The following is a 13,834-nucleotide window of genomic DNA, read 5'->3' as shown; positions in this document are numbered from 1 at the left end:
GCAGAATTTCTGCCTATTTGGGCAGGACGCATGAGTACATAGAAATGAATTACATTTGTGTCTTCAGGGGAAAGAGTTAAGAAGAAGAATCTTGTGCATGGAATTTCACAAATTCTAGTAGTTTTCTAGCAAAAAAGCACAACATTCTCTGCAAAATTCATTCATTCATTCATCTTCTACCGCTTATCCAAACTACCTCGGGTCACTATCTCAGGCGTCATCGGGCATCAAGGCAGGATACACCCTGGACGGCGTGCCAACCCATCACAGGGCACACACACACACTCATTCACTCACGCAATCACACACTAGGGAAAATTTTCCAGAGATGCCAATCAACCTACCATGCATGTCTTTGGACTGGGGGAGGAAACCGGAGTACCCGGAGGAAACCCCCGAGGCACGGGGAGAACATGCAAACTCCACACACACAAGGTGGAGGCGGGAATCGAACCCCGACCCTGGAGGTGTGAGGCGAACGTGCTAACCACTAAGCCACTGTGCCCCCTCTTTGCAAAATTATAAAAAAAAAAAAAAAAAAACCTGCATCAAAATCAAGCATTGAAAATGACAAAAAGAAAAAGAGGGACTGATAACCAAAAATATGCATTAATTTATCTGACTTAGCTACAATAACCTAGTAGTGACTTTTTACTAATGTCTACTAACAGCAGAATATTTTTTTTTATTACATTCGTAGTGAACAGTTTAGATTAATGTGACTAAACACTGAGGCGAATCAAAAAATACATTTATGATATGAGAAAAGCAAAAAAATACAAAATAACATTGATGAATAACATATGAAACTGTCTCTATCCATTCATTCATTCATTCATGTTCTACCGCTTATCCGAACTACTTCGGGTCACGGGGAGGCTGTGCCTATCTCAGGCGTCATCGGGCATCAAGGCAGGATACACCCTGGACGGAGTGCCAACCCATCGCAGGGCACACACACACTCTCATTCACTCACGCAATCACACACTAGGGACAATTTTCCAGAGATGCCAATCAACCTACCATGCATGTCTTTGGACTGAGGGAGGAAACCGGAGTACCCGGAGGAAACCCCCAAGGCACGGGGAGAACATGCAAACTCCACACACACAAGGTGGAGGCGGGAATCGAACCCCGACCCTGGAGGTCTGAGGCGAACGTGCTAACCACTAAGCCACCGTGCCCCCCTGTCTCTATCCAATATATCCTTTATGTATATTACTAATAAACTTATGGGATGTTTGAGAAAAACTATAACTGAATTGTTTAGTTTGTAAATGATGAATAAAAACAGTTGCTTTTATGGACCAGAGTGGAATGACTGCAGGTCTACTGAAGAATACGTCATTCACTGTTTAATGCACAGCTCGCTGTTCACTAACGTCTGGATTGGTAAATCCAACACTCACGGTCTTACAGAAGCAATGAAGTTAATAGATGGCAGTGACATGTGGGTGCCATTACTTTGTCACAGAGGTTGAAGGCAGCACCTGCATGGCCACAGTGACGTGTTCTGTTGTGATGTGGATGCATGTTGGGTGTGAGGGAAGGACGTGAGGATAGATGTTACAAACACAACAGGAAGTGAGAGGAGGTTAGTGTTTAGCCAAGCCTACCATTTAGAAAGGCTGCACAAGCCTTACCACTGTGATCCAACACAAAATCATCCTGAGCATAGCGGTACTTCTCCGGACCACACGCAATGAACACGTCGTGATCGCCAAAAAAGTCCTGCAGACAAGTGACCTGGGGAAGAGAGAGAGAAAGAAAGAGAGACAAGATAAAATAAATAAACAAGAACTTACAAATTATGTTCAGAAAGAAAGAAAGAAAGAAAGAAAGAAAGAAAGAAAGAAAGAAAGAAAGAAAGAAAGAAAGATAGATTAATTAGAAATAAACAGTATTAAAATCAGAATATTTAAAAAAAAATATTTAAAACCTTTAATGTGCAATTCTGCAGTACACTGGAGAACCCTTTAAGAACCCCTTTAAGAACCCTTTTAGGAAACCCCTTGGTCCCTTTAATTGCTGCTAGTTATTGTTCACTATCACATACTGAGTTTGCAGCTAACTGGCTAAACAGCACACCATGTTAGCTAATTAGCCACCTAGCACAGGTTTTTGTTAGGATTTCCATGTTAAGCTAAACTAAACAGCATTAAGACAAAAAACGCTGAGGTAAATTTGTAGCCAAAACTCTTAAAAGCTCTCAGATGTTGGAACTGAAACACAGGGAAATGTGCTTTTAATAAGGTGTGTGTGTGTGTGTGTGTGTGTGTGCACGACTTTCTTTCACTCTTACTTTGGAGGAGGATTAGTGAGAACAGAATAAAGAGATCTCTCTCTTTCTCTCTCTCTCACAAACACACACACACACACACACACACACACACACACACACACACACGCACACACACACATTGCTGAGAGCTGAGAGAGTAATCAAAGACAGATGGAAGACAGAGCTAAATACTCTTATTTTCTCAGCTATACACTAACATCTGTGGTAGGAACAACAACAGTGAACTCAGACATGGTCACTTTCTGTGAAAAGACACATTTATGTTTTAATTTTACTATCGAACAGGAAAGAAAGAACGACATTTATTTGACATGTCTTTTGAGAAGAAGTCTCCTGCATCAGTGTGGTGTAAATTTCTCTGCACTCTTTGATGACTCAGCAACAAAACTTTCATTTCTTTTTCTTCAGGAGAGAAAAGAGACTGTGATATTTAAAGTGGAACTGGGTGGCGTGTGGCGAGGGCAGCATATGGGAGCGACAGACTGGAGGCACACCGAGAGACTAGAAAACACTGCTGAGAGCTTTAAGCTGTCAGCACACCAAAGCTGACTCCAGAGGTACTGGATGTCTCACAGGGGTGTGACAAGGGAGCGCTTTCCATCTGTAGACCACCAGACTAGCCAAAAATAAATAAATAAATAAACATTTTATTTTACTGATACATAAAATAATGAAGGGTTTATGAACTGCTCTATAAATATTGCTACTATAGTATTTATAGTACTCTAGATTATGCATATATTCTCTCTCACTCACTCATTTTCTACCGCTTATCCGAACTACCTCGGGTCACAGGGAGCGTCATCTCGGGCGTCATCGGGCATCAAGGCAGGATACACCCTGGACGGAGTGCCAACTCATCGCAAGGCACACACACACTCTCATTCACTCACGCAACCACTCACTACGGACAGTCAACCTACCATGCATGTCTTTGGCCCGGGGGAGGAAACCGGAGTACCCGGAGGAAAACCCCGAGGCACGGGGAGAACATGCAAACTCCACACACACAAGGCAGAGGTGGGACTTGAACCCCCAACCCTGGAGGTGTGAGGCAAACGTGCTAACCACTAAGCCACTGTGCCCCCCTTGCATATATTCTGTTCTTTTATAATAAACAGATAGAAGGAAGAAAGAAAGAAAGAAAGAAAGAAAGAAAGAAAGAAAGAAAGAACAATCCACCATTAAAATTAACCCATACTCTACAATCATGTCTAAATTATTTGTAATGAATTTCTGAGTAATTCTAATTTATATTTAGTTTCTTACATTACCCACAATGCTGTTTTACCTGCAGTTTGTGGTGTAGTCATGTTTAGCCCTTGCTTCATCTCTACCTAAAAAGAGCGATGCGGCAGCACTTTAGTCTTTTAGTCTGTCCAGCTCTCTCACTCTCTTGGAAAATGTTGCTGGTTTTCGATCATGCATTTATATTATTGCTTTGACACTTTGTGCTGTTGTCTTTCTGTTTTACATGCCTGATTTCACCGTGTCAGTATCGGGACATCTGCTGTGACTCAGCATAAAGTCCCTGGAAATCATCCGCATGCATGGCAGCATCATAAAGAGGGCATGGTGTGTGTGTGTGTGTGAGATGTACAAACGCAGACAGAGTCGATCCATTATGCCTAAATGGCTAAGTAACCTTGTCAGCATATTCACACACACATACATACTGTACACACAGATTGAGTTCACCTCTGAACCTCTGCAGCATCGTGTTATCAATCAGTACTGTCCAGTCCCCCCTTTGTCTTCTGCTGTTCTGATAGAATTGCTTGCTGATTTCATTATTCTGTGAAATGTTGGATAATATTACAAGAGTACATCAAATCATGCAGTTATCCAATCAGCCAATTATGTAGCAGCAGCCAGGGCATAGAATCACACACATAATGGTCATGAGCTCCAGTTACTCTTCACATCAAACATCAGAATGGGGAAAAATGGGATCTCAATGCCTTGGACCGTGGTGACAAACTGGCCAATCTCTTGGAATTTTGTATGGATGATGTTTGGAGAACAGTCCGGTCAGACTTCTGACAGGTATCGAGGTGAGACTGATGATGAGACCCGGGTCTGGTCCAGTCTGGAACAGGATCCCATCCTGTCAGCCAAAAACAAATCTGAAGCTTATAGTATTCTAGGCACAGACACAGTTAATCACACAGACCAATAAGATTTGCGAATGTTAAGAGTTAAAATATATATAATTGTGTTCATCCACAGCATCACATTATGTCTCTTAATGTTCAGGCATTTATTTAGGAGGTATTAAGGCACTAATTAGGGTTTATCTCATGTACCACCGTCCTCCAAGCTGGATAAAGTATAGGTTTGGAGTCTCAACAAGCTGACAGGGCTGACGACTTAAATAAGAGTCTGAGATGGCTCTGTCTCATCCTGCTGACGATAATAAGGGTTAAGAAGGGTTGTCACACTCCCACCATGCTACAGAGCAAAGAAGAGGAATAGGTCATGCTGGGACTCTTGCCTTTAACAAGGACAAAACAGCTCTTTGTCTGAATTTCACAGATGGAGGCAGCTTTGTGATGCACAGTGCATGCTTCCTCTCATGGGTTAAAAGTCAATTAAGGATTTGCAGAGTTCTTGTGTGTGCTGAATACCCATGAGGATAATGCTTAAATTCCAAAATGAACTGGCTTGAGTGCAAACGATGAGTAAATGTTCAGTATGCTTGTTCCCTGACTCATCGAAAACTGACACTTGAAGAAAAACAGCACTGGAATCGAACAGAACCCATCAGCTGCTAGTTCAAACACGTGCGATTTCCAACATGGTGCTGTTAGTCAGCACCTTAGCTTTTTATAGCCTAATGAGCTCTTATTTATCAAACTTAAACTATGGAGGAACTGAAATCAGGTATTAAGGAACTCTAAGAGGCAACAGTAACTCATTCACGTCACTGCTTCTAAATACATTAATAATGAAAGGTGTAGATTTAGCGAGGACAAATAAATGTGTCATTGAGAGGACGACTGAAAGCCCTGGGGATGGAGAGAGGGAGGGAGGGCGAGAGAGAGAGAGAGAGAGTGTTGATGGAGGTGGATATTCTTTAGCAAATAATGCAAGGAGGTCTATTAAGTTGCAAGCTAACACCAGTCCTGAAGGACCATGACATTGCAGTCTGTAAGAGCTTTCAGACCTTTATTTGACGTGAAATGACCTGAGCATTTTTTTAGCTTATAGAGATGAAAGAACCTTCACGAACTTGCAAACAAACAAGTAAGAATGCTCCAGTACTGCAGGTGGTGCTGCTAAAATTTCAAGAAGATGAGTGATGTGTAGATCATGTTGTAAGTTTATGAACTCTGCAGCTGGGATTTGAGAGGTTTTAGCCATTGGGCCAATGAGGGAAGGGAACCAAACTGGATCAAAGTTTTTGTATCTTTTGTGTTCACTGAGGTCAATGTAATAAATAATGTTAAGCTTTAAAAAGTTATTTTGAGGCTCAAAAGTAAGAGAAGACTTATAGTCCGAGTGTGATAAAGTTAAAGTACTATTAAAGTACTACTGAAATCTAACAACTTGAAGACTGGACTGTTGGTTTAAAAACTGCCTTTCACACCCCTCTGGTACTACTTGAACTTTTTTGCCAAAGAAAACAAATTTATGCTTGATAGTTAAAATGTAAGTTAGGCCAAAACAAATTTTAATCACAATTTGGAAAAACAGATGTGATTTATCATATCAAAAGTAGCATATCGTCGCTGTCGGGCGGAAACCTTGTATGTCCAAATTTGGTCAATTTCATATTTTTTCACATATCGATGCTATTGGTCAGTCCCCACATGGGTCTGTTATTTTTACAAGTTATTAACCAATCTAAAGTCTTGAAAATAGCTTGAGCGCAAATCTCATAACTCCATTGGACACTTCAACTGTCCACCTCTTCCTCACTCCGCGGGAGAGCTTCGCGGCATATTTCTCCTCAAGAAGAGTCGCAACGAATCAACACGTCTTCTGAGGTAAATGTCTTCAAAACACTGGGCTCAAAGAAAAAAAAATCTTGACCCCCGCTAGTTCTGGTGCTCGTCTGAGGACAGGAATTTAGCACAAGACAATCCACTGCAACGCGGACTAAACCCTGTGCACTGCAGATAAGGTACGGCGTTTTTTTAATTTCCTGAAAAACAACGGTTTTGGAGATACGAGGATTCTGCCCGACAGCGAGGATATAGAGATATGCAGTAACCAGTCGATCCATCAAACTGCGCTATTGTTTTAAAGTTTCTGATGTGTTCTGGACTAAGCCAAAACAAATTAGAAGGCTGTTGCTGCACAAAATATTCTCCAGACAAACCTGTAACCCTCACTCTCACACCCACAAATCTTGCCAGACTGAGCAACGCTTGCAGAAATGGTGGGTGTGGCTAATACAGAAAAGTAAACAAATCAGAAGCAAAGCTAACTTATCTTGGACCAAAACCCACACCTTTGTGAAGTTCAGTTCTTCTAAACAAACTTGATGAAATTTGACTTTGGCTTTCATTTTGTTGTGAAATGATAAACTGCTATTGTTTGCTTTTCACATATTCCTGGCTTCACCCTAACATCCTATGACAGCACCACAGAGCTAGAAGGATGGACCTGATGTTGTGCCGACAACCATCACCCCAGCTACGTGTCCTTGTCCTTCAGCCAACTGGCAAATATTACAGGGCTATTCCTTGCCATCCTCAGTCTTTGTCCGTTTTACACCACCCACTCACTTTCTGCACTGTTGTATTCTGGCGATTTTATTGTTTGTGTTTGTGCTATTATTCTGTTATTTGCACTAGATTCATAATATTGCAACTGTTTAATGTTTATACGTTTTGCTTTTGGCATACTCTCGCCTTTGGTCATCTCCATGTCGTTTCAATTTAAAGTAGAAACATTAAAAGACTTACTACCTCCTTACGCTGTATAATATGCATAACCCTAATAAAACTATGTGGCAAGATGGCATAGCAGGCACTGCCTATTTACACCTCCAGGGTCCTTGATGCCTTCCTGAACTTGGTTTTCTGCCCTCATGGATTTCTTCCAGGTTCTCTGGTTTCCCCCAACCTCCTAAAACCATGCAAGTAGGTGGATTCACCAAGATAAATTGCCTCTAGATGTGAAAGTGAGTGTGCTTGTCTTCTGCAGTAGATCCAGGGTGCAGTCTTGCCTCAAGCCCAGTGTTTCATAACGCTTTTCAGGACACCATTTCCATAATTAGCTGAACCAAGCTGAGGACAAATGCAAAATTCAGAATAACTGTGTGTTTAAGTACTTTTGCAAGGTTCTTATTTACGTTGGGAAGGCAAAATTAAAGCTTGAGGTGCATTCTTGAACTACAAAAAAAATTATATTGTACTTCTAGAAAATTTAGAACAAAACAATATCATATCGCAACCCATTTCTATCCTACAGCTACTCAGGCGAGTAAACATTGAATTTCAACAAATTTACCATCAACTTCAGACTTTGTATCCATTGAGTTTTCTTACTGACATGCCACCAACTCAGAAACTCCAAACTCTGAGGTAAATATTTTTTTTTTCAAACGTAATTACGATTCTACGGTGGCGTTCATGTGCGTTAAATAAATACAATCTTTCCGACATGACTTGAAGTACGCACCATAAGAACTTTCTGTGAGAATAAAAGACAAGTATACTCACTAACAACCAAGTAAACTCAGGCTGGCTAATTAACAGATTAATTTAGCTCTGCTGGATGAGAAATACATGAAAATAAAGTTAAAATATACAAGAAAAATGAGTCTCTTTCTGGAGGCTGTTGAGGTTTGAAATATTTTCATTTCGCAGCTAGCGGTTCAGAGTGACTCATCACTTGCTGGCGTGATTCTGGGAGAGATTTCACATCACACCTCTCTCTTTTTTTTTAACACTTTTCCCCAAGACGAAAGCTAGAGCACAAAAGAGCTACTGAGACACACGGCTTTAGCGATCAAACAAAACGTGGTGTTATTTTGAGCGAGAGGGAAATAATCATTACTCGCCATCACTGGCATGCTTTAGTGAACTCTGCGAGGTCGTGCTTGTGGAAAAGCCGATAAGGAGGCGACGGAATGGAGAGCAGCACATCAGCTTTGATTTCACAGAGTGCTGAGTCGTGTTGTCAGTCCGCACTAACATCATCAGCCTGTCCAAAAATAATGTCACCTTCCAATGGCTGCACCAAACACGATGCTTCATTGACACCCATAATGGTGATGATAAATATTAATATACTTATATAATAAATTATATATATATATATATATATATATATACGTATATATATATATATATATATATATATATATATATATATATATATATATATATATATATATACGTATATATATATATATACTACTCTTTTTTTCTTTGTTTCTTTCCTCATTATTTCATGCAATCATTTGTCTGTAGTTGATTAGTTGATTAGATGGTTATCCTATTAGTTGATTAGTTGATTAGATGGTTGATGCTGTTATGTTGTGAGTGAATTTGGTGTAGTGGAATTTGAAGCTATTGAATTTATCCTAGATTTCATTTAGAATATTCCTTCATAAAGACAAATCAAAAATAGCGGATGTGAAATATTTCCTGTAAAAGAAAAAAAACCATAAAATTCCTACATAAAATAGCAAATAAATACTAAATGCCCTCTCACTTCCACTCATGTCTTCCTGCTGCTCTAAAATGTTTACGAGCTTTTGCCCCAAGCATCCCTGCTGTCACTCCCCTAGAGACCAACCCTGTGTCCTCATTCACTCCTCTGTAAATCATTACAGACTCTATTAGCATGTCAACAGTAGCCATTAGCCGCTAATCACAAGAAGGTCAGCGGAGAGCAAGTGTAATGCAGGTTACAACACGATTCATCGCCAAACGTTTGGCAAATACATAATCTGTCATTCAATATTCCACAATGTTGAAAATATTTAATGGATTAGTGAAGAGCTGTGACAGGAATGATACTCCACTTTCGCAGTGTGCGGTTGTAGGAAAGTAATCAGTAGGTTGATCAGTATGTTAAAACCATGCCTACCATGCCCCCCCACATCAATCCTGCTCAACGTCGCACATAGATCCTGCTGCTCATTTTTTTTACAGGTGAAGAACAGGTCAAGTTTGTTTTTCTAGTGACAGCGAATGTTGCTCCTGTTATCACTTCCGTTATAGCAGTAACTTATAAACAGACTCTTTTTTCCCCTCTCTCTTGAAAAACTAACAGAGAAACCAGAACACAGAGTGTCCTCTGAGCTAACACCGAAGACTCATTCCATTAATGTCGGGCTTTATTAAATACCATTTTATACTGTTTAATGCTCTTAGCATCTGCCATACAAGACTGAGTTGCTACTATAGAAACAATACCATCAGCAAGAGCTGATGCTAGGGAAAAGATCCAAAACCATTTAAACCAATCAGAGTCAAGAATTCAATAGTGATCTGGTATATTGTCGCTGTCGGGCGGAATCCTCGTATCTCCAAAACCGTTATTTTTCAGGAAATGAAAAAAACACCGTACCTTATCTGCAGTGCACCGGGTTTAGTCCGCGTTGCAGTGGATTGTCTTGTGCTAAATTCCTGTCCTCAGACGAGCACCAGAACTAGCGGGGGTCAAGATTTTTTTTTCTTTGAGCCCAGTGTTTTGAAGACATTTACCTCAGAAGACGTGTTGATTCGTTGCGACTCTTATTATGGAGAAATATGCCGCGAAGCTCTCCCGCAGAGTGAGGAAGAGGTGGACAGTTGAAGTGTCCAATGGAGTTATGAGATTTGCGCTCAAGCTATTTTCAAGACTTTAGATTGGTTAGTAAAAATAACAGACCCATGTGGGGACTGACCAATAGCATCGATATGTGAAAAAATATGAAATTGACCAAATTTGGACATATGAGGTTTCCGCCCGACAGCGACGATATACAACTGTTAGTTCCGGTCCACTAACCTGATTGGTTTGAGCCCTGTTAAATCGTATATATTTACTATAATATGATATGATAATATAAACTGTGTGTAGCTTCTTCAGGATCTATTTCCTCTCACAGAGCAAACATAAACAGAACTCTTGTCCATATTGTGTCTGAAATGTCACTTGATCGATCGAGGTTAATGTATAGAACTGTTGTAAAAATTGTGCAGTTATACTGAATAATGATTGTGGCTGTAATTCTGTAGAAGTGCTGATAGTCAGGACAACAGTATAATCTGGAGAAGAGAGGGATAAGGGCCTTCCTCAAGGGCCCCAACAGTAGGAACATGGACTTGAACCCCTGACATTCTGATCAATAATTTAGAGCCAGATGGGAACGGACTGAATCTGATTTCATTAGAAAAGAAATAATAATTGTAAAATGAAAACGCTTTTAATTAATGAATTTAAATTCTATTAACTCCAACCCTACAAAGCAATATCTCGAGACTCTTTTTTTCCAAAAGAATTGAGGCTACAATTGTGCTACTAATATGGATTTGTAACCTTCCATATTGGAATTAATTGGAAAAAAAAAGGTAAAACGATAAAGGTTTAGAAACAATTGCCTTTACTTTCCAGACTATCCCACGAAACCTTTTAAACACCATAAAAGAAATTGTATGTTTTGAGATGTAAAACAGGGCCATTAAAAGAAAAAAGTTGTGCTACATTAGTGCTTGGCTGTAATCTAGAGTGCCGTTAGACTGAGAATGTGTTGTATTAGCAGAGCTGTGTTAGCCTTGGTGCCTTCCACCTGCCAGCTGCAGTTGAAATCCGCCCTTGCAGACTTTGGGTCTAATTACCACAGAGCTGGATGAAGTCTCAGCAGGGAGTCCAGCTGAGGTCTCGTTCCCTCCTCCTCCTGGCCTCAGAATGATCAGAAACAGATGGCAGTTCACTAGCCTTTCTGTTAGCATCCTGGCATGCTAAATACAGTAACTGCCAGTAGGTTTTTTTTTTTACACACGGCTTGCATTAAACAGTTTGGGTGTAATATGTTGTATTACTCTCAGATAGAATAAGTTAGTGCATGTAAATGTTTATATAATTTATAATGTATGCAGATTTCCTGTACTGTGTGTCTGATCTGCAAAAGACAAACAGTGCCTTTAGCTAGAAGAATCTGTACAGCAGACATCCCTTTGTGCTTCGAGTGTTTTGGTGGCCTAATTTTAAGAGACGTCGCCTCGGAGCATCCTCCCAACCGTGAGGAAAAGTCTGCTGTAATTGTGTTTGACAAGCAGAAATGCCTCAAACTCCATGCTGATCCAAGCACAGGAATGTCTAACATTCCCAAGTCATCCATAGACACATTGACCCATATATATGAATGTAATTCCAGGGAGTTTTTTCTTGCCAGTGTAGCTTCTGGTTTGCTCATTAGGAATAAAACTGAAATGATATTTGTATTAATCATTTTACACTTTATCCTCTAAAGCTGTTTTGTGTAATGTTCATTGTTAAAAGTTCTATACAAATAAATACAATTTAATTGAATTGACCTGAATTTATTATATATAATAAATATATATTTTTTTTATTTCAATGAAAACCAACCTAGGAAATGAATAAAAATTAGAAGAAATATGAAGAAATAATAAATAATAATAGCAGTAAAGACACTACTGGCAAAAACACACAACTGGCAAAAAACACAACTGGCAAAAAGTGATGTGAAAATTGTGCGATTGTGTTACATCACTGTCATTCTTCTGTTACTGATGTCCATCTGAAATAGGTTCTTTCCCAACACCAGCATGTCCTGGACTGTTTTATTCCTCCTGCACCACACCAGTAGTGTTCCACATCCACAGAACAAGTTTGTTCCTGTAATCACTCATGTTATAGCAGCTTTATATATTATTTATCTCACTCTCTTGAAGTTATTAGAGAAACTGTGGAGCACGTAGCAGTTCAAAATGCTGACACTGGAGGCTCCTTCCATGTTAAATTAAAAATCTCTTTAGAAAAAACTTAAAAGAAACCAGTATTTCACCCAGTTTTGCTTTGTTAAATGAATGGTTTTCAATCAGACACAGGTTTTCAGTGGCCACACATCCTTCACTGAGACTGACAGAATCAGAGGCCACACCTCCTTCACTGAGACTGACAGAATCAGAGGCCACACCTCCTTCACTGAGACTGAGAGAATCAGAGGCCACACCTCCTACACTGAGACTGATAAACTCAGAGGCCACACCTCCTTCACTAAGACAGACAGACTCTGAGGCCACACCTCCTTCACTTAGACAGACAGACTCAGAGGCCACACCGCCTTCAATAAGACTGACAGACTCAGAGGCCACACCTCCTTCACTTAGACAGACACATAGGCCACATCTCCTTCACTTAGACAGACACAGAGGCCACACCTCCTTCACTTAGACAGACAGACTCAGAGGACACACCTCCTTCACTTAGACAGACACAGAGGCCACACCTCCTTCACTTAGACAGACACAGAGGCCACACCTCCGTCACATAGACAGACACAGAGGCCACACCTCCGTCACTTAGACAGACACAGAGGCCACACCTCCGTCACTTAGACAGACACAGAGGCCACACCTCCGTCACTTAGACAGACACAGAGGCCACACCTCCGTAAATTGAATTAAGGAGATTTTTTTAAGCTTAGAGATTTAACTCGTTTCCTCTCAAACTTTTATTACCCTTTTACGGCCCGCTTTGGTTTTACTCAGGAAGCATTTATACATTTTTTACAGAGTATGAGTCACTTGTGTTTGTGTCACAAGGGCTTTCCTGCCTTTGAGATTTGCACAATCATCACTGTTCGCCTCATAACTGCAGCATAAGCTCCATATTCATCACGCTATCACAGTACATCATTTTAGTTTATTTAAAATGCAAAAATGCTTACTTTATATTGCATTTTTAAAAGTTGCATTAATTTGATGTTTTTAAAGACCTTGAAATTTTGCTGAAATGTTCAATCCCACAGCACAAAAACATGCAGAATTACTCTATGCTTCTTCCATGTGATTTTTTCCGTAATTCCGGTAGGTTAAGTCGGCATGCTTGAGTCAGATTGGCTTCTTTTGGCTGCCTGGAACTTTTAAACAATACTGCTGACATCAGCATAAAACAGCATATGTTTCATTATTAAATCTCCTGCTGCCTAAAGTTCACATGAATCTGAGCCAAGTCAGTCAAAAGCCTGCAATGGTGGTAACCAGTGGTGCTGCGAGTACAGTGGTGTGGCTTCGGGGGCTTATGCCTCTTAGACTTAAAGGTGGGGTCTCTGCTGCTTGAGAAATGCTTCAGAAAACTGCATTGGGCCACCAAAAAAAACAAAAACAAAACTAACGTGTAGCCAATGAGCAGAAAGGGGCGGGTTTTGTCAATATAGGTTTAGAGAGTGTTCAGTGCGCATGTGTGACATTAGCAGAAAGTAGTTTTAACATTGACATGGAGGATAAAAACAAAAAAGAAAGCGAAGAAAGGCTTACGATAAGGGAAGAAGTAGGACGTGTTAATATAGGATCAGCTTTCCAGCGCTGGAGAGAACTGAAGGAGCTTTTAGCTCAGGA

The 13,834-nt window shown here is 40.3% G+C and overlaps 1 protein-coding gene across 14 annotated transcripts in view; it reads right to left on the bottom strand.

Annotated features, from left to right (window-relative positions):
* dclk2a (doublecortin-like kinase 2a) overlaps positions 1–13,834 on the bottom strand; it is a 65,724-nt gene that overhangs the window by 36,343 nt on the left and 15,547 nt on the right. For 5 of the 14 annotated variants that reach the window (XR_009648652.1, XM_060873134.1, XM_060873139.1 and 2 more), the window contains exon 3: positions 1,618–1,801. Coding sequence is in view for 13 of the 14 variants with exons in the window: in XM_060873134.1 (XP_060729117.1) it covers positions 1,618–1,801 (184 nt within the window). In the remaining variant the exon portion in view is untranslated. The remainder of the gene's footprint in view (positions 1–1,617; positions 1,802–13,834) is intronic. The other 9 variants (XM_060873137.1, XM_060873144.1, XM_060873142.1 and 6 more) reach the window with 3 other exon arrangements.

This window comes from Tachysurus vachellii, chromosome 6, assembly GCF_030014155.1.
Source record: "Tachysurus vachellii isolate PV-2020 chromosome 6, HZAU_Pvac_v1, whole genome shotgun sequence".
Taxonomy (NCBI): domain Eukaryota; kingdom Metazoa; phylum Chordata; class Actinopteri; order Siluriformes; family Bagridae; genus Tachysurus; species Tachysurus vachellii.
Note: the sequence above shows the minus strand (reverse complement) of the source record. Positions and strands in the feature narration are given on the sequence as shown.